At 38.7% G+C, this 21,617-nt stretch overlaps 2 protein-coding genes and 1 long non-coding RNA gene across 8 annotated transcripts in view; all 3 read left to right on the plus strand.

The window, feature by feature from the left end:
• The window catches only part of LOC132139998 (gastrula zinc finger protein XlCGF7.1-like), a 136,938-nt gene that overhangs the window by 35,391 nt on the left and 79,930 nt on the right, over nucleotides 1-21,617 (plus strand). For 3 of the 5 annotated variants that reach the window (XR_009433700.1, XR_009433698.1, XR_009433699.1), the window contains one exon: nucleotides 307-1,680. The exons of 1 other annotated variant lie outside the window; for it this stretch is intronic. Coding sequence is in view for 1 of the 4 variants with exons in the window: in XM_059548746.1 (XP_059404729.1) it covers nucleotides 307-1,565 (1,259 nt within the window). In the remaining 3 variants the exon portion in view is untranslated. Of the gene's footprint in view, nucleotides 1-306; nucleotides 1,823-21,617 lie in introns of those variants that run through there. One more of the 5 variants, XM_059548746.1, reaches the window with a different exon arrangement.
• Nucleotides 5,844-10,767, plus strand: LOC132103672 (uncharacterized). 2 transcript variants are annotated; one of them, XR_009423453.1, is made up of 3 exons: nucleotides 5,844-6,170; nucleotides 7,535-9,080; nucleotides 9,877-10,767. It is a non-coding gene; the product is annotated as an uncharacterized LOC132103672 (long non-coding RNA). The 2 variants fall into 2 exon arrangements; XR_009423435.1 differs by lacking the exon at nucleotides 5,844-6,170 and having other exon boundaries at nucleotides 7,192-9,080.
• Nucleotides 16,292-21,617, plus strand: part of LOC132140035 (gastrula zinc finger protein XlCGF8.2DB-like) — a 108,066-nt gene continuing 102,740 nt past the window's right edge. The window contains exon 1 of the mRNA XM_059548841.1: nucleotides 16,292-16,427. Within this exon, the coding sequence (XP_059404824.1) occupies nucleotides 16,343-16,427 (85 nt within the window). The 5' untranslated portion in view covers nucleotides 16,292-16,342. The remainder of the gene's footprint in view (nucleotides 16,428-21,617) is intronic.

Consider the following 21,617-nt stretch of genomic DNA (forward strand, 5'->3'; position numbering starts at 1 on the left):
AGATAAAAATTTTCCCGATATTTTAGACAAATGGTAGATTTGAGATCAATCTATAATTAACCAATTGTCCTGGGCCAAACTATGCTTATTTTTGATAAAGTGTTTAATAATTGCCAGCTTGAACGTTTTTGGGAAGTGTCCTTAACAAAAAAAAAAAAGTTAACAATATTGAGAAGAGTTTCTAAAAAGATATGCATCACCTCCTTCAATAGATTAGTGAATATACTCTCTAACATACATGTTGTAATGTCTGTCTCTTTGTGCTGTTTAACTGGCCTAGCTTCCATTTGTCTTTTTTCACCATAGACCTCATGCTGCTGAAAGAGGAGCGCATAGTACCGAAGGAAACGGAAGAGAATGAACAAAATGAGACTCATCATGATTTTAAAACTGGAGAAGAATCTTTCAGTTGCCCACAGACTGAAGAGACTTTCTCACAGAAAACAGCTCATAAAACAGGAACTGAAAGTTATTTCACCCCTTTTCACTCTGAAAAGAGTTTTAGTGAACATGGACACCTTAAAGTCCACATGAAAGTTCACACTGGAAAGAAGCATTTCCCCTGCCAACTGTGTGGAAAAAGTTTTACTCAAAAAGTAAACCTTAACAGACACATGAGAATTCACACTGGACACAAACCTTATACATGCAAACAGTGTGGAAAGAGTTTCGATCAACATGGAAACCTAAAAGTGCACATGAGAATTCACACTGGAGGGAAGCCTTATTCCTGCCAACAATGTGGAAAAAGTTTCAATAGAAAAGGAGATCTTACTGACCACATGAGAGTTCACACTGGGGAGAGCCCTTTCCCCTGTCAACAGTGCGGAAAGAGTTTTACTCAAAAAGTAAACCTTAACAGGCACATGACAATACACACTGGAAATAAGCCTCACATCTGCCCTGAGTGTGGAAAGAGTTTTGATCAACTTGGAAACCTTAAAGTGCACATGAGAGTTCACACTGGAGAGAAGCCTTACTCCTGCAAACAGTGTGGAGTCAGTTTCACTCATGAAGGAAACCTGTACAGGCACATGAGAATTCACACTGGAGAGAAGTCTTTCACCTGCCAACAGTGTGGAAAAATATTCAATAGAAAAGGAAATCTTAATGACCACATGAGAGTTCACACTGGAGAGAGCCCTTTCCCCTGCCAACAGTGCGGAAAGAGTTTTACTCAAAAAGTAAACCTTAACAGGCACATGAGAATTCACACTGGAGACAAGCCTTACACTTGCTCTGAGTGTGGAAAGAGTTTTTATCAACATGGATACCTTAAAGTGCACATGAAAGTTCACACTGGAGAGAGACGTTTTATCTGCCAACAGTGTGGAATAAGCTTCATTAAAAAAGGATTCCTTACCAGGCACATGAGAATTCACAGTGGAGGAAAAGCTTATACATGCCCTCAGTGTGGAGAGAGTTTCGAACTACATGAAAGCCTTAAATCCCACATGAGAGTTCACACTAGAGAGAATTCCTTCACCTGCCAACAGTGTGGAAAAAGTTTTACTCAAAAAGGAAACCTTAGCAGGCACATGAGAAAATTTCACTGCGTTTATTAAACAAAAACATGGTCAGCAGATGAGGATTCATTTGAGAGAACTGTTTTATGTCCTCGGTGTGGAAGTAGTCATGTAATAACATTATGATGTGTAGGAAGCTCAGAAGTGAAGGCCAGTAGTCTCTGGTGTATATTCAGCAGGATTCTATATTTAGAAGGTGTTGTTTGGCACCGTTAGAGTTGGGTACTTGATCTTGGACTTGGACTCAAGTCTGAGCTTTAATAAATCTAATAAAAATAAATGCAGATGTCCTACAACATTTAGATGCAATGAAAGGTTGCCTATCATATTTCAAAATCAACTTCAGTTTACTTAATTTTAATTTATACTTAATTTAAAAACAGCCACAGGCCGACCAAAGTTAGCATAAAATAAAAAAATTAAGAACTCTAATGGCAGCAAAAAAGTTAACAGAACACTCTTCTAAGTTAAAAACAACAAGAGAATAAATACTTTTTGATACAAGACATGAACTCAGACAAAGTGGACGCCAATCTAATATAGAGTGGGAGCTTGTTCCACAGTGTTGGACCAGCCTCGTCAAAGGCTCGGTGACCCCTCGATTTTACCCGGATTTTGGGTATCTGAAGGAGGAGCTTATTTTTGGATCTAAGGCCTCTAGTGGGGAGTAGGGGTGAAGTACATTTAACAAATAAAAGGGTGCTAAATCATTTAATGATTTAAATACCAGTAATACAATTTTAAACTCAATTCTAAAATTAATCGGAAGCCAGTGAGGGGATCTCAGAAGGGGGGTAGCGTGATCAGATTTCCCCTTTCCCTTCAGGAATCTCGACGCAGTATTTTGAATGACCTGTGAGCAGGCCACTGCGATTATAGCCGTCTCCAAGGAGTGCTTAGGAAGAAAGGATTTGATTTTTGATAGAGAATGAAAAGACAAAAAGCTAAACCCAATGGCCACACTAATCTGCTTGTCAAATTTGAGGAAACTATCTGCCATCACACTTAGATCCTCAAGACATGCTGTTAGGTTGCATGGAGAACTCTTATTTTTCCTAGACATGCCATATAGATTTGCATATCATCGGCCTAGCAATGAAATGAAACATGTTTCCTAAAAATGGAACCCAAATGGAGAAGATAGAGAAAAGGGGACAGGAGCTAAAACCGAGCCTTGAGGCACACCACAGGATAGATTGTGAAGAGAAATGTACTATTTTCAGAGAGAAAAGTATATTGGTTAGAAAATATTTAAACCAGAGTAAAACAGCACCCCCAGCCCAACGCAACCGTATCAAAAGCAGAGGACAGGTCCAACATTACTAAAATGACAGAGTCCCCTGAATATGTTGCCATATGAATATCATTAATAACTCTTACAAGAGTTTGTCTGTGCTAGTGCTAGTGTTCCCAAGACAGACGAGCTTAGAGTGGTTAAAATCATCCAGATTTAAATCGCACTCAAATTGATTAGATTTCGACACAATATTTAAACTGAAGCTTGCAGCAGGCAGTTATGGTAAACAGTGTTGGGGTACCGCATTACAAGTAACGCAAGTTATGTAATCAGATTACTTTTTCCAAGTAACTAGTAAAGTAACATTACTTTTTAATTTACAAGAAAATATTCAAAAAAGTAACGCAAGTTACTTTGTTTTCCCATTTATTGACTGCCAAGTCTCCCGTCCCCATATTGGAAGAAATTTGAAGTACAGAGGTGTTGTGTGCACTGTGTGAACATGATGTAGTTCTAGACTAAATGTGAATGTGCATTGATTCATCCCACTAACAAAAAAAAAACAAAAAAAAATTAGTATTAATCTAAATGAATTAAAACTGTGAAATGCAAACTCAAAATATCACATAAACCTGCAATAATTAAATGTTAAATAAGACAAATGTATCTAATCCCATTATATTAACTAATGTCTTTGCTGCTGACCTTTGATGATCCAGTTCAACCATACTAAAAGCAAAAGTGACATTGTAATGCATTACTTTTAAAAGTAACTTTCCCCCGCACTGATGGTAAGAGGCAGGACATTTGTAAAAGAGCATAATAGGATCCATTTAAAAGCGTACTGATGACAGGCAATTGTTTAAGATCTCATAAGAAATCTGTAATTTGTCCTTTTTCCACTTCCTTTCGGCATTTCTGCATGTCTGTCTCAAGGAACGAAAACTATGATCAACCCATGCCTTTAACTTAGATGTTGATTTTGGATTAAACAACTTAAAATGAGCTATAAGGTTTAAAATATCTGTCCATGCACTGTTTAAAACAATTAAAAAATATTTTCACACCACTGGAACTGGGCACGATTTTAGTATCGGACTGCCTTTTTCAAGAACCAAATTAGATCCTACTCTGGAGCAGGGTCTAACCAGCACAACTGGTACTTAAAAATGCCCTCACCCTCCATGATTTAAAACGATGTGCAAAAATACTGTAAACATTGTGTCAACTTATTTCACAAGTGTGGAGAACAGCAATAGATGGACGGACTCTGAAGTGCTTGTACTTTTGAACATTTACACAGAAGGTACGCACTGAGGAAATCCAGTTGGAATTCAAAGGAACAAAATGCAACATATAGGTGTCTGCGTCTATTGCTTCTCAGCTAGCGGCACTGGGTATCTAGCATACAGCTTAGCAGTGCCATGACACAATTAAGAAGTTAAAACAAGACTACAAATTAATTAAAGACCACAACAATCAGAGTGTCGCCAGGTACCAGCTACTGGACAACATTCTTGGCCACAGACTGGCTTATTCTGGTAGTGCCGGGACAAAAGATTCAGCTCTTGGGCTAAGGGGGAAGCTGACCATGGAGAGTTCGCCAACCAACTCCGTCGCTGAAGGTTTGTGCAACTGTTAAAGTTGTATGATAAAGACGCTTACTTAATCTTTATAAGCTATTATATTATAATAATAATAAACTTTATTGTCTATAGCGCCTGTATGTAGATCTCAAAGCGCTGAACAAAAACAGATAATACACTGTATAAAAATATGGAAATAAATAAAAATCAAAACAACAACAAAACAATTTTAAAAATAAATAATACAAATGTTTAATTGAAAGTTACCCTTAAAATTAGTTTTAAGGCGAGATTTAAAAATGCTAAGAGTTTTAGCTTGCCTTATCACAATAGGTAAAGAATTCCACAGTTTGGGAGCTAATCGCGCATCAATAATAAAGCTCTATTGCCCTTCAATATTAAACAGGTTAATGGAACAGTTAAAAGGCCAGTTTCAGATGAGTGAAGGTCACCTGTTGGAGTATAAGAAATTAAAAGCTCAGACAAATATTGAGGTAGCAACCCATGCAAAGCCTTGTAAGTAAGCATCAAAATTTTAAATCAACCCTAAAACTAACATAGCGCCAATGTACAGACTCCAAGACCGGAGTAATATGATCTCTCATCCTAGTTCTAGTAAGGATTCTAGCACCCAAATTTTGCACTACCTGCAATTTGTTTAGGGTAGCTTTTGACACCCCCGCCAACAAGTCATTACAATAATCAATCCTGGTAAACAAAAAGTTTTTCTCAACCTCTCAGCAACAGGAAAAGACAGCATTGGACAAAATAATGTTAAAGTGAATATTTTTTTTTCTGCTGTTTTTTTTATTTACCAGTGGTGACCAGCGCATCAAGGCAGGTTCTCATTTTCATCGAGCAGTTACAGCTTTTTCTCTTAATATTCTCTCACATTAAGTGGTGAACGGATTGTTACGATCCCGGAGCATTTACAGGAATAATTTGTGGTAAGGCCCGTTATCGAGAGGCACGGTTGTGGTGATCTCACTAATCTCTTGGTGTTCGCATCTCTGTTATGGTTACTGCAAGCCCATCCAACAGCACAGCGAAAGGGAAAGATTCCTCTCGTCTGTGCACATGCAGGTCGATGATCTTGTCTAAAGACTCTCACCCTCTGTACATAGCGTGTTTGGGAGTTAGTCATGCACAGGCTGCACTAGCTAATCCCGAGTGCTGCCCTCACTGCTCTCAGTTCCCGTTAAAAGTTTGGAGCAAAGGGTAAGCGTCGCGGCCGCAACTAAAGGGGACCTGAGCTTTTTCATACCTCCCGCAGCAATGAACGAGGGTGCTCCATGCGCTCAGTCCAGCTGGGGAGAGTTAATGGACAAGATATCTCCGGAGGTTAGGACCCTGTTTGAATCACACCCTATTGAAAGGTACTGCAACAATGGAATTAAGTTATCGTCTGCAGTTTTCTGTAAAACTTCCACTTTTCAACAGTATGTTAATGTCAACAGCAGAAGGGGAGTCAGCTCGGATTTTAGAGGAGGAAATAACCTCTCTATTGAGCAAAAGTAATTCGGGTGGTGCCGCTGGAGGACAGCCAGCATGGTTTTTACTCCTGGTACTTTGTCATTCCCAAAATAGGTCTTACGGAACCTCAACAAACACCTCAGAAAGTACAAGTTCAAAATGCTCATAGTAAAAACATTATCCAATGTTATTTGTCCCAGAGAGTTTACATCAGTAGATCTGAAGTATGCTTACTTTCACATAAGCATTTATCCGGCACACAGAAAATTCCTCAGGTTTGCCTATTAGGGAACAGCCTACAAATTTTTGTTCGGTTTGGCTTTGGCCCCACAAACTTTTAGGAAATGCGTCAAGGCAGCTCTAATGCTGTGTTCTCACCAAACGCGAATAGAGCGTCAAATTCGCGTCTACCGCATTTGGTTTGCAGCTTGAACATTTTGAGATCAATCGCTTCATTCGCGTGTGAAATTAACTTCACAACAGATGCGAATTCGCGTCATGGGGGGGCTTCTGCAAGATGAGTTCATGCAGCATTTTCAACCGCCATTTTTATTCGAATAATTTTCAAAAAATTACTGTTATCGTGTCATGAAATGTAGTTTTAAAAGTATTTCAGGCGAGAATGTAGTTGTTTTAAACACAAATATGCAGTTTATTTATAAAGACAACGTCTATTTAAAAAATGTGTTTGGCCGATCTCGGAGATGTGAGCTCCACATGATCAGTGGGAGCTCCGTCATCAAGTATCCGCCGAGAGCAGCCTCACCTCGGCTAGACCTTCTGACATTTGCCGCTGGCTCTGATGTCTCTTTAGTGGTTCAAGATAAAATATAATTCGTTTGGGGTAAAACGAAACGTTTCTTATCTTTGGCCTTTGTTCAATTAATCTATTATGTTTTATATATATATAGGTCCTTTTTATTCCTGTCTCTATAGAAATGTGAACTTTTGTCATATAGCTCCGGTTGACTGCTCACTGACAGCATCAGTCGTTCCTCCATGTTGAATGAGTGACTCCTAGCAGGCTCCTGATTGGTTAACGCGGCGCGACTTGACGCCAAAGTTCAAATTTTTCAACTCTGGCAGCAGACGCGAATTCGCGTCAAACGCTAAATGGACAAAAAGCACCATTGATGATTGGTGTTGACGAATTCGCCTCATTCGCGCGTCTTGTTTGCGTGAATGACGCGCGAATGAGGCGAATTCGCGTCTTCCGTGCCGCGCTAAACGCCTCATTCGCACCGCGAGATCTCCAGACACGAGTAAACGCGTCTTTGCATTGACTTAACTTGATTAAAATCATTCGCGCCAGACGCTCTATTCGAGTTTGTTGTGAACACAGCATTACACCGCTGAGAAAAGCGGGTCTCAGAGTGTCAGCTTATTTGGACAATCTCCTTCTCTCTGCTCCGTCATGGAGGCAGACGGAGATAGATACGAATCGGCTTGTGTTTCATTTAAAAGCCTTAGGCTTTAAAATAAATGACACAAAAAGCTGCTTAGTGCCCACGCAGGAAATAATTTATCTGGGTCTCAGGCTGAACTCAGACATGTACCAGGCATTCTTATCAGAGGAGTGCATTGTCAATTCGTGGTTGTCTCTCCCTTTTCCAGAAAGGGAAAAAAAGTCCCATTCAGAGCATGTTTACATCTTCAAGGCCTGATGGCCTCGGCCGTGTTGGTCATCCCATTGGGACTGTTACGGATGAGAGAGTTTCAGTGCTGGGTAGCGGAACAGCGTTTATGTCCGAAGCGCCACCTCTACTGCAAAGTGATAACGTTGTCACATTGCTTGCGCGCTCTCTGCTGCTGCAGCGATCACATTTTTCTGGAATCAGGGACTCCACTGGAAACTATTTCTCTGAGAAAGGTGGTAACGACGGATGTGTCAATCATGGGTTGGGGTGCAGCGTGCGAGGGCAGAATAGCGAAAGGAAAATGGCCCATCTCGCTACAAAACGCACATATAAACTTCCTGGAACTGTTAACAGTGTCTAGCATTGAAACATTTCATGCGGTTCCTACGGAATCACCATGTTTTGGTCAGATCGGACAACACAACGGTAGTGGCATATATAAATCGCCATTGGGAACACATTCTCCCCAGCTTCACAGTCTAGCACGACAACTCATTGTGTGGGGCTTGAAGCATTTTCATTCATTACAAGTGACTCATGTCCCAGGAATAATAAATGTGGGGGCAGATCTCCTGTCCAGGGGCCATCCTTGGTATGGAGAATAGACTCTCCACCCCCAGGTAGTGAACCAGTTGTGGAAGAGGTTCGGCCTAGCTGCCGCAGATCTTTTCACCTCGCACGAAAATACCCATTGCACCCTATTCTTTTCTCTGGCGAGAGACTGTGCTCCGAAGGGTGTGGATGCTTTGGCTCACCTGTGGCCAAATGTACTGCTTTACGCATTTCCTCTGCTGAGTCTGATCATACCAACTCTAAAAAGAGTAAGAGAGTGTGGTCACTCATTAATTTTGATCACGCCAAACTGGTCAGGGAAGTTGTGGCTGACGGAGATAATCCAGCTTCTGCACGATTGGCCCTGGCCCTCTCCCAATGTGCAGAGACCTCCTCTCACAAGCTCGCTGAGAGATTTTTCATCCGGCCCCAGACAAAGTGGATCTGGATATGATAGAAAATGGAACGTATTTGAATTGTGGTGCGCTCAAAGGCAAACTGTACCTTTTCAATATTCAGTGGCAGAGGTGTTGTGTTTACCGCAAGAACTTTTAGATCAGGGTAGAGCCTTCTCTACCGTTAAGGTTTATCTTGCTGCAATTTCTGCTTGCCATGTGGGGATTGACAGGAATAATATAGGCCAACACCCACTTGTGTGCAGGTTTATGAGGGGTGCGCGGCGTGTGAACAGGTTTTCAAAGCTTCTGATTCTGCCGTGGCTTCTGTCCATGGTCCTTAACGCACTCTGTCAGTCGCCTTTTGAGCCGGTAGATAATATAGATTTTTATTTTGAGCTGACAGATAAGCTCCTTTCGATAAAGGTTGCTTTGTTATTGGCTCTGACGACCGCGAAACGAGTTAATGAACTTCATGCTTTGCCGGTTCATAACTCTTGTATGGCATTTGCTGCAGATTTCTCGCGAGTATCTCTCAAGACTAACCCAGCGTTTGTGCCTAAGGTGAGCGAGTCAACTTTCGTCTGTAGACAGGTGGATTTACTGGCTTTTCATTGCCCCCCTTTTTCCTCGTTGGAAGAGGAGTAGTTTTATTGTTTGTGCCCTGTCCATGCGTTGTTACTACGTGGACACGATAAAGGGATTAAGAAAGAGTTATCAGTTATTTGTTTCATGGGCTGATTCTCATAAGGGTAAACTTACATTCTGTGAATAATACATGGAGGGCTTGTGTTATTGTTTTCAAACATTACTGAGTTGGTTGGCATGCCTGCTTCAGACAGCATATCTGCAATACGAGGGTAAGCATATCTGCAGTACGTCTACCAATAGACGTGGTGTAATTGGTGCTTCCAGGATTGGTCACGCCCGAGACGATTCCCATAGTGAGATACCTCACTCATGTTATCAGAGAACCGGGGTTACGTGAGTAACCTAAAGTTTTTTCAAAGAAAATTGTGTGACATCCATTTTTTATCATAGAAATACACGTGGAAATAAAATCAACAGGCACAGTGTCATTAGGTTTAGTATGTATGTAAATCTGAGTATCGTCTGCATAAAGGTGAAATTTTAGACCAAGAGATCTCAAAAGCTGACAAATATAGGAAAAATATAGGTGTTAAAAAGCAAGGGGCCCAAAATTGAAAACAAGAAAAGGAAGATTGGATATGTGACGATAATGAGAGAGGTTTCATAATCATTATTTGTGTTCTTTGGTACTGGGTTAACTACAGCAATTTTAAAACCTGGTGGGACAACCCCAGTACACAAAGAGTCATTTGTAATACTCAAAACAACTGGACACAAGGAAACAAAACATGACTGAAACAGACTAGTAGGTATGGGATCAAGTAAAGAAGTGGCTGGCTTCATTTGAGAAACCGCCTTTTGAAGAGAGTATGAATTAAGGGTGCAGAAGTTTGAAAAGACAATAGAATGTTGTTTGCTCCATTCGAGCATTGTTTGTTATGTGTAGCGCTCAACCACAGTGTCAGACCCTAAGTGTTTGCTAGTTCATACAAGTTAAATGGAGGTGAAAAGGACAAGGTTTTTTTTTCTTTTTTTGTACTTAGGTTGTTGTTTATACCTTTGCAATATGTTTGAGTACAACTTACCAACCAGGCAGGCATTAAAGTACCTTTTTTGCAACCATTGTATGTTTTGTTACTGCATATGTACACTATTTAAAATGTAATTTTTATCTTTATGTTATTCTAAAATGTTGTTCTGTCTTTGTCTAGGTACAGCACCAGAGTCCTATTTGGTGGAAAGAGCCACAACATAGTGATGCCAATTTGATGGACATTAGTGGCACTGTATGCAGTGCCTTCATTTCCACGTCTTGCAGTACCCCCCTATGTCTCTGTACCACCTGTAATGTCCTTGTTCTCTTTTAGTTGCAAAGAGACGAATGGTTGATGCTAGTGTCGTAAGTCTGGTGAAAGAGATGATGGAGAAAGAGGAAGTGGACTGCAGACAATGTCAATAAGGCATTGCATTTGCTCCTGACTTTTTAATGGAGCTGGCACAGAGAGAAGCTGAGGAGCATGAACGGCTGCTTTAACAGGAGGCAGAAGCATGGCGTCAGCAGGCTGTTTTTATGTAAGGCCTTCTGGCCACTACGAAAAAGCTGGTGGCAGGTGCACAGCACCCACGTGAACCTACTCTCGACTAGCCCTATAAATGTTTAATTTTTTTTTATTTTAATTACATTTTCTTGTTTGTACATTTACATTTGTTTTTTTTCTGTTTTTATGTATTTGTTAGTTTATATATTTAAAAAGAGACACTATTTATATTTGTAATTTTTTTTATAAAAATAAAGTATGAAAAAAATTATGTGCTTACTCTCTTTATTTGTGCTGGTAATCACCTTGTCTCAGAACATGATGAAACAGCAATGTTTTTTTTTTTATCCCAAAAAGGTATTTTTATCAAAAAAAAAAAAAAAATAGGGAAATGTATGTTAGTATACATGTAATTAATGTAGGAAATTTAGCTTATGAAGTCATGAAAAAAACATGGACAGACAAAAATAGTGTACCATACACTACTACTTTGCATTCAGAAATCAGTGTCCTGAGCAGTCACAATGCAGTTTCTTAACAATTTTTACAGAAAGGTTTGTTATAATTATAACTAGCACATTTCAGCTGGCACCTAAATGGTTTAGATGCTGCATCAAGGCAACACAAACTCTTCAGTCTCAGCAACAGGTGCCTGGTGTGTAACATCCAGTTAGGGGAAAGGACCAGGTACACACAACTCCTCTATATACCCCTCGCCATGGGTCTCACAGAGGTTGTGTAGTACACAGCAAGTGAGCACCATGGACTTCACCCTTTCTAAAATGCAGTCATTGTGTTTCAACAGGCATCTCCATCATCCTTTCAATCGGCCAAATGCATTTTCAACCAAAATTTCCCCTTTTTGGAGAGGTACAGACACAAGATAGTTTGTGTCCATTTTCTCTAAGGCTGGCTTCAAACGGTGAGAGATGTAGTGATATGTCTCAATAGACATTCTGAAATTTTGGCTCCACTGCTCATCTGTGAAGTAGGGCACTACAGTTGTCCACCACTCATCGATTCTCTTGTGGACCCAAACAGCAGGTGAACGGCGTTGTGAGTTGATCCGTAGCGATATCTGAAACTCATTCAGTACATCGTTAGTGAGCTACATGGTCATATAAGGTAACATCTTAAAACACAGCTCCATTGCCAGTGAATAACTACACAAAATCATACGAGTAAATTATATGACCCAAAATATGATCATTGGAGTAACAAATACTCAATCGAGTAATTATATGATCCAAAATCATGAGTAGACATATGTTACACTAACTAGAAACCGATTAGTTGCTGGAGATTCTTAGTCCTCCTTTCCGTTCTTTCAATCTCTTTATGTGTACGTTGACATTCCATGTCCATTATTGTGAAACCCGCAAGACACAAAAAAACAGCTCCAATCCTCCATTCTCCTGTTGTTAATGTTGTTCTTCTTTATTTCTGTTTTTGAACACCATGCACAAATGGCATCCTGTTGATTGGCTTATGTCACGTCCTACTACACACTGTCGGTGCGAATGCAGCCCTTTCAATTGTACTGGAAAATGATTACCGCAAAATCGTCCCAGTACTTTAGTATTGTACAATTAGTTCTGGAACTATAGCGGTGTGAAAGGCCCACATGTGACAAAATGAAGTCCAAAAAAATCCCCTACAAACTGAAAACTCTACTATGAAGTCTTTGCTTAAATGTGGTGGTAAGATAAGACCACAGGTTCAGACCAGTTCAGATATAACATCTGAGCTTCAAAACTCGTGAAGGTGGCGGAAGATAACAGTTGGCATCAGTTGGGATAAATGATAGCTAGCCCGCCGCCTCTGCCTGATGATCGCAGAGCGTTGTAAAAGTGATAGTTGGCTGGAACAAGTTCAGAATATGGACCGAGGTCCCCAAACTTCACCCCGGTCTCGTGAAGTTAGGGATTGATCACATTATGAGTCAGCTCAGATGGGAAAGGCTGTACCTCGCGTTGGTTTCATAGGAATTAATTTATCAGATAATATATGTTATATATTATATATGTCAAATTATTATTTTGTTTGGAATTATTTAAAATTTTTATTTCAAAGTTAGCTTTTAATTTGGCGGATTGAGGGCAAATAAGTGTATGTGCTTCCGGGTCTAGCGCTATCGATTGTCAGTGAATGAAATGTCACAGTTTTGTATATTGCTTTGAAAACATTAGCAGGTAGCCAAGATTTACATTAACATTTAGCTAAAGATTTATGATTTCAGTTTGAATAGAAATCTTATACAGTACAGTTTGTTGATCTAAAATGATAATTGTGTATTAACAGCTGTTAACCGTGTCGGCATGCAAACGTGCACTTTAACTTACTTACACAGCGCACTTCTTATTGCCGACCACTTATGTGCACCAAATTATAATAGTGTTTGTGTAACACTGTGTCAGATAATTTGATGCTGTTCCACTGAAACACCTCTGTTTTACTTTTTAAATAAAGTCATTTCAAACCTTTTCTCTTCATGCTGGACTTGAGAAAAGATCACTGAGAAATTAATACATTAATAACCCTACAAGGTTGATGTATAAATCTGCAGGTATTGATCATGCTAATGTTGTTTTAAGACAACTGCAATTACAAACTAATTACAATTGCACAATTAATTTTTACAATTAATAACATTGCAACATGTCTATTGACTGTTGAAAATTTGCTTGTATTTGAGTTTAAGTAATCTCTGTGGCCCTAATAAAAGTTCATTTTCATTGACATTGTATACTAGAAAATACATCCAACAAAAATATTAACTTGTCTTCCCTTATAAAAATAAATCATGGTTTTATTATATTAAAAGTGAAGTAAAAAAGTGTTTTATATTTTGTATTATTTTATGTATTTATTTGGGGTATTGATTAACAGTTGCATAACTACAATTTTACTACAAATACTTAATTTGTGGTTATCATGGTTTAACTTTAGAAACTTTTTTTTTTTAAACCATGGTTAATTTGTTGTTTTTGGGGAAAATAAATGTTTCTAAATTGGTACACTAATAATTTATTAAAAGGTTAGCAATGGTTCTATCCAAAATGTATTTGATCAATAATTCAACTTTTAATAACTACATACTGAATAAATCTTGAATAAACTGCTTGAAATGTTTGTTGTGTGAACAGGACTTTTATTTTGGCACGGCGTTGTGACGTCATAATGCAGCATCGTACTCCTGCATCTGTTGTGATTAGGCTGAAGAAAGGTGTGTTTTTAAACATTTACCGTGTTTACATCAATGCAGACAAGTGAGCCAGTTTTATAGTTGTTGTTTTTACAAGCGATATAAGGTTTATTCATTAGTATTGACTGTAACATTACAGCTTGTTATCTAGCGTCTGTGCACGTTGTTTTGAGCGAGTAAAGCGCGTTCACACCATGGTTCACACACGAGGAACATAATCGAGTCAATTGAATCATTTGATTCACAAAATGATTCTCTGTTTCGAATCGCTCGATTCAGCGACGCATGCTGGACAAAACAATTTAAATACAAACGCGTTTAACATTGACAACTTTTACAAATCCATAGCAAATGTTTTGACGAAAGTGCAACAAATTAAATGTGATAAACAAACCATTAAAATACAAATGCAAACATAAATGTCTAAAATGAAATGTCAGTAATTTGTGTATTTGTATTAATTTGTTGTACCAGTTTTTAATGTTTTTATCTAATTATGGCCAGTTTTCACAGACTTCGGTTAAACCAGGATCAGTTCAATCATATAAGTAGTTTCAATAAAAGTGTCTTAGAAAAAAAATATTAGTTTAAAATATATTTATTTTTATTTTATGTGTAGTTAACCCATGTTTAATTTCATAAAAGGTACATCTGTAATTAAAACATTATGTAATTGAGTGCAGAGTAATCTTACCTGACGCTGCTACCATAGCCAGTCTTTTTATCAGTTTACCTGATCTGGCTTTTGATTTTATTATTGTTATTTTTGTTATTTAAAGGCCATGTTGCAGGTTAACCACCACTTTCGATTAATGGGTACATAAATCACTCAGGATATGTATATCATTTTTAAAATGTCTCAAAAATGGTCTTAAAGACCAGTTTTTTCCATTTTTGGTATTAATAGTTTTTTTTATGCAACTCGGTGATGACGTCACGTTGGGGAGAAGTCGAGGAAAGGTAGCCTCAGCCTAGTGTAATGGCACGTTCCAGGCAACCCGTAACCCGTGTTTTTCTAACCTTAAACCCGTGAAAGTGCACAGGAACGGCAGTCAAACCCGTGACTTCCCACCCGTGAACTCGTACTAGATCGATGTACTCCGAGTTCTGACATCACAGCACGCGAAACAACAATGACATCCCCTACGAATAATACTGCCTAAGGATGCAGTGTTTATGCAAGTGGTACACGTTGAAAAAATGATTTTAGGTCAATGTAATGTTGCAATAAAATAAATAATCTAGCTACAATTCCTTGCGCTCAGAAAGTTTGGCGTAACTTGCCTGGAACGGTACAAAGTCGTTAGTCGTGGTATGAAATAGTGATTACGAGCTCAAAAACCTGCCTGGAACGCAGCATCAGAACTAGCGTTATAGCGACTCACTGGGATGAGGAAGAGGTGGCAAGAGCCAACATTTATGATGACCTGCAGCTGTGTAATTTCGAACCAGCCAGACGTGAGAGGGCAAACGAGGCATTGCCGAGAACTGATGTCCGTCAAACCCAATTAAATGCATGGTCCGAGGAGAATGAGTGGAGTGAATGAAGTGTCCTGGTGAGATGCTATCATTTAGCATCGCAGCAATGAGCACTGGAGCTAGTCTACGAGCAGCAGTGCACAATAACGACACATATATTTTTTACTGTCATCGAGTAACACCGAGTGAAAAATCAATGTTTTCTTTATATCTAGTGGCAGTGATCATGACGTTAGTTCAGATAAGTACCGGTAACCTTTGTCATAGTGTCATAGAACTGGTAAACGTTGTCTTTGTCATCTAGAAATAGAAGGCATCATGCTAGCTATATGGATGTTTCTTAGCGTTTATCTCTTCCTCCGGTGAAAATGTTGTTGCAAACGTAGCCGCGTGTCTGTCGCTGTGTTTGGCAGGTGCTTGTGTGGGCGGTGCTGTCCAATGGTAGTGCGTTTTGGTCGCTGTTGGTCGATATCTGTCTGTCTATCTATATATCTAGTCTATGCCTCTATAGCGATCACATCCATCTGAATACACTCGTCTACTACTCGTCTCTCTCTAGTCACTCTCAAGGCGGGCTTTGGTAAATTCTCTCCCCAACGTGACGTGATGCAGTGCATTGTAGGGGAAAGCAGACCGCTGAAAGATAGTACCTTCTTTTTTGTATTATATTCCGTTTTGTGATACCCAACAACATAAAATATAATGGATAACAGTTTAAATGTTTTTTACCAACAAGCAAATTGCAAAATTCGTTGAAAAATCATCCCTGCAACACGGCCTTTAACGTCTGTGAAATACAAATTTGTGTCAGTAATGTCAGTAATTTGTGTTCTTGTATTAATTTGTTGTCCCAGTTTTTAGTGGTTTTTGTATAATTATGGTCTGTTTTCACAGACAGGGATAAGTTTAAACCAGAATTAGGTCATAGTTCAATTATTCTGATCAGTCAGTGCCAATTTAATTCAGTTAAAACCGCTCAGACTGTGAAACTGTAGGCTTGTCATTTAATGCCATTAATTATCACACTGAGTCAGATATTTCTTTGTTAATTATTATCATCTTAAACATGACAGATTGTCCAAACACACAGAAAAACACCTGAGATCCACACACTATTATAAAGATGACGTTTATTAAAGAGGAGAGTGAAGAGGTGAAGATTGAAGACACATTGAGAGTCAAACAAGAAGATACTGAGGAACAAACAGGTTGGTTTTCATTCTTGTCTGATTCTTATTAAAATGTCAAGCTCTACAGGAAAACATTATGGTTTTTGAAGAATGTCCAGGTGTGTAAAGTACTTGAGAAATATAACTTATTACTTTTGGGACATTTGTGTTTTTGACTGAAGTACTTGATTACAATTCTAAAGAAATGTAATTTCAACTTGAGAAGTACTTGTTATATGTTTTTTTTTCCCTACCATCTTACACACGTTAAATATATAAACAGAAGCTCATATTTGTGCTTGACGTGTTTGTGTTAACAAATCTGAGGAAGCATATTGAAGTTTCATTATTGAAATATTATACTGTTGGATCTACTTACATTTTACCACATGAACTCAGCATGATTTCTTACACTTTGTTATATTAATACAGTGATGCATCTGCAGGTCCATAAACATGTTTTTAGTTGCCATAGAACATTTTCTTGTCCTGCTTCAGGAGGGGGCCTGGACATAGATTTCTTTGGACAACTGCAGGCCCTGAAAGAAAGTAGCATTGATGTCCGTAGAACGGACCTGCCACTGATTTTGACAGATTTCAGTTAATAATAGCCTAAGAGAGTATATAGCTCTTCAAAATTTCTGGCTACGAGTCACGCTTTGGGCACGATACCATTTAGAGTTTCTTTGAGATTACCATTTTTACAGGTGTTTCTCAATAAGTTAGAATGTCGAAGAAATGTTGAAGTAAATTAATTGCAATAATTCAACTCAAATTGTGAAACTCGAAGGTTTACTGAGCCTTCAAAATGGTCTCTGACAATCATTGACATCCTTCGCAATAAGCTAGCTGTTCACAGAGTGCTGGATCCAAGCATGTTGAGTGGAACGAAAAAGTGTGGAAGAAAATGTTGCACAACCAACCGGAAGAACTGCAGCCTAATGAGGATTGTCATGCAAACTGGATTCAAGAATTTTTGAGAACTTCACAAGGAATGGACTGAGGCTGGGGTCAAGGCATCAAGAGCCACCACACACTAACATATTCCTCTTGTTAAGCCACTCCTGAATGACAGACAACATCAGAGGCATCTTACCTGGTCTAATTAGAAGAATAAATGGACTGTTGCCATTGGTCCTAAGTCTTTTTTTCAGATGTGAGCAAGTTTTGTATTTCATTTGGAAACCAAGGTCCTAGAGTCTGGAGGAAGGGTGGAGAAGCTCATAGCCCAAGTTGCTTGTAGTCCAGTGTTAAGTTTCCACAGTCTATGATGATTTGGGGTGCAATGTCATTTGCTGGTGTTGGTCCATTGTGTTTTTCGAAAACCAAAGTCACTGCACCCATTTACCAAGAAATTTTGGAGCACTTAATGCTTTCTCCTGGTGACCAGCTTTTTGAAGACGCTGATTTCATTTTCCAGCAGGATTTGGCACCTGCCCACACTGCCAAAAGCACCAAAAGTTGGTTAAATGACCATAGTGTTGGTGTGCTTGACTGGCCAGCAAACTCTCCAGACCTGAACCCAAGAGATAATCTATGGGCTATTGTCAAGATGAAAATGAGAAACAAGAGACCAAACAATACAGATGAGTTGAAGGCCACTGTCAAAGAAACCTGGGCTTCCAGACCACCTCAGCAGTGCTTCAAACTGATCACCTACATGCCATGCCAAATTGAAGCAGTAATTAAAGCAAAAGGAGCCCCTACCAAGTATTGAGTACATGTAAAGTAAATTAACATACTTACCAGAAAGCCAACAATTCACTTTTTTTTAATTGGTTTTATGAAGTATTCTAATTAGTTAAGATAGTGAATTGGTGGGTTTATGTTAAATGTGAGCCAAAATCAACTACTTCAGTCTGTGTGCATTGATGAATTTATTTAATACACGAGTTTCACAATTTGAGTTGAATTACTGCAATTAATGCTTTTTTCCTCGACATTCTAATTTATTGAGAAGCACGTGTATATAGGACTTTTTTTTTTTTTTTACCTATGATTCTCGCAATGTCCGAGCTGTTAGATATCTTGTGAACGCGCTTCACAGCAACAGGCATAATGTTCGAAAAAATTATATAAGTACTGTTCAGTTTCTTGCACAGAGCGATTGTCTTTACACATCAATGTATCTTCAAGAACTGCAGGGTTTAATTTAGATTTGTCTGTACATGTTTTTTTTTTTTTCTGTCATAGATTCTGTTGCCATTGCCATGCATTGTACGACTGAAAGACTGCAACGGCTTGCTTTGATATACTCTAAAAAGAGTCCCCCCATGTCTTACAAATACATCAGCTCCATCTTGACCAATAACAACCCTGGTCCCTTCCACTCAGGACAGTCTGCCCTTTTGTAAAATACCTTGTCATCCACCACATAAATGTCATCTGTGGGCCTAAGCTGCCTACATAGTGCCTCCTTATTCACTCAGAAGACTCTGCTTCTGTAAATGCTTTTCTAGAAGCATGTGAAGCAGAAATGTGTTCTCCTACTTTAGCACTCACAGTGGTACCTTCTAGAGCAGGCAATTTATCAACTAATAAAGAAGGAAGGTTAGGGTTCGGTCCAAACACTAATTGTTATGGACTGTAGCCATGAACATTCAACATGGCTGAAACGTGTGAAGTGGTCGCTGATGTAAAGTTACCATACACCTGGTTCTAACTCGTGAGATCCACTGCCAATGTCTTGTATTGTGAAGCCATGGGCAACACCACAGCAGGCTTTGGCTTTGTCCTCCTGTACTTTTGGCATATTTCACAGTCATATAGTATTTGTTGTAGAATAGTAAAACATTCTTTGTCTGTCTGCCGACGCATGACCAAAATTTTTCACAAAGCTTCAGAAGGACATTGCGTTTCTCATCTGGAGTCATATTTTCTGTCACTGTTAGAACTTCCTCTTCAGTTTGATCTTTTTTAGTGTCTTTGTCTCTTATGGAATAAGCCTAATTCCCATCTCTGAACTGAAATGGTCTGCAACTGCGAGTTTCTGTATAATCTCTTTCATGGAGGCCTTTGTAAACAATGTGATGTTACATTCCTCAATATTTGCATCTTCAGGTTTTCATGTTTAGTTTTCTTGTGTAGAAAGTCTTTAGCCCAATGAAATGTGCACTGGCAAACAGCACAAAAAGCCCAACTATTCAATGTTTTTTCATCAAAATAAGAATAGGCTTCATATCCACTGCTACTATAATAAATAATAAATGCACTTTATTCCTTTCATTGCCTACTCTCTCACATTTGCAACACCGTTCCTCTACAACAACACCTCCTTTTTACATGCACGCTCACCTTTTAAACAGCGCATGTGCTAACCTACATGTAAACAGAGTTGGGATGAAATAACATTTTAACATTCTCCCCTCGCAATCCCCCATTACTGAAGAACTTCCTTTGTTAATGTTGGTAACTTTTTTGATGTCTGTTTCTTTGTGTTATTAAACTGGGCTAACTTTCCTTTGTCTTTTTTCACCATAGACCTCATGCCGCTGAAAGAGGAGCGCATAGTACCGAATGAAACGGAAGAGAAAGAACAATATGACACTCATCATGATTTTAAAACCGGAGAAGAATCTTTCAGTTGGCCACAGATTAAAGAGACTTTCTCACAGAAAACGGCTCATAAAAAAGGAACTACAAGTTATTTCCCCCCTTTTCACTCTGAAAAGAGTTTCGATGAACATAGAAACCTTAAAGTCCACAGGAGAATTCACACTAGAAAGAAGTCTTTCACATGCCAACAGTGTGGAAAAAGATTTACTCAAAAAGTAAACCTTAACAGGCACATACAAATTCACACTGGAGAAAAGCCTTACACCTGTAAACAGTGTGGAAAGAGTTTCAATAGAAAAGAAGACCTTAACAGGCACATGAGTATTCACACTGGAGAGAAGCCCTTCACCTGCCAACAGTGTGGAGTCAGTTTCACACATAAAGGAAACCTTAACAGACACATGAGAGTACACACACTAGACAAGCCTTACACTTGCAAACAGTGTGGAAAGGGTTTCGAACAATATGTAAACTTTTACAGGCACATGAGAGTTCACACTGGAGAGAAGCCTTTCATCTGCAAACATTGCGGACATATATTCAATAGAAAAGGAAACCTTAAAGACCACATGAAAGTTCACACTAGAGAGAACTGCCAACTGTGTGGAAGGATCATTCATAAAGGATTCCTTAGTAGACACATGAGAACTCACACTGAAGAAAAGTGTTACGTGTGCCATCAGTGTGGAAAAAGTTTTAACCGAAAAGGAAACCTTAACAAACATATGACAATTCACAATAGAGAAAAACTTTATACATGCGCTCAGTAGTGTTGCCACTGTACCAAGATTTCAGTATTCGGTAACAATACCAGTGAAAATCCACTGTTCTTTGTACCAATTTTGGTACCAAAGCTGCAAAAACTTGCTAATTGAACAGCATGCTATTCTTTATTGTTTCAAGTTTTTCTACAAGTAATAAAAGTAAAAAAGTTTAGTCGTAGTTCTGTTGCAGTTGAAAAATGACTGTAAACTGTTTTAGGGTTTGCTGGTGTGTTTCATGATCTTCTTTAGTCTGCAGCTGTAAAGGGAAAATATAATATACCCAACTAAAGTAATGGTTTGAGTCTGACTAAATGCAACATTAGATCATTGACACCAGTTAAAATATAACTTTACAGTAAATAACAAACCTCAGCTTTTATAATAGATTTACATTGGATTACATATATTGCATATCAAATAGATGGAAGGTGAAGTATTAAAACCACTTTACAATAAGATTAATTTTGTTAGATACCATGACCTATAAGTAAACAATAGTAAAATGGCAATTATTAGTCTTATGGTTCATGTCAAACTGTACTAATACGTAAATCAAGTTAAATCTGTTAAAATTATTTAATGCACAATGAACAAACATGAATGATGAAGTTCAGAAATATTAATGAATGTTGTAAAAATACATTGTTCACTCATTGTAAGATATTACTAGATGTTCGTCCAGAGTCTCAGCTGTTTGTCCAGAGTCAGGTCATTTCCTGTCAGCTGCACCTAGATCTTCGAACTCAGTTCTTCAGTCTCCCAGACTGGGATCCATTATGAATGATCCACTGCTGGTGGCGGCACGTGCAGCTGGTATCCTGAAACCCACTTACTCTAGCCCTCCTGTTCCTGAACTATTTCTCCTGGCTGTAGTGCTTCCCACAATGGGAATTACTTTATGGAGTGTTTG

Source organism: Carassius carassius, chromosome 1, assembly GCF_963082965.1.
Source record: "Carassius carassius chromosome 1, fCarCar2.1, whole genome shotgun sequence".
In the NCBI taxonomy this organism is placed as follows: domain Eukaryota; kingdom Metazoa; phylum Chordata; class Actinopteri; order Cypriniformes; family Cyprinidae; genus Carassius; species Carassius carassius.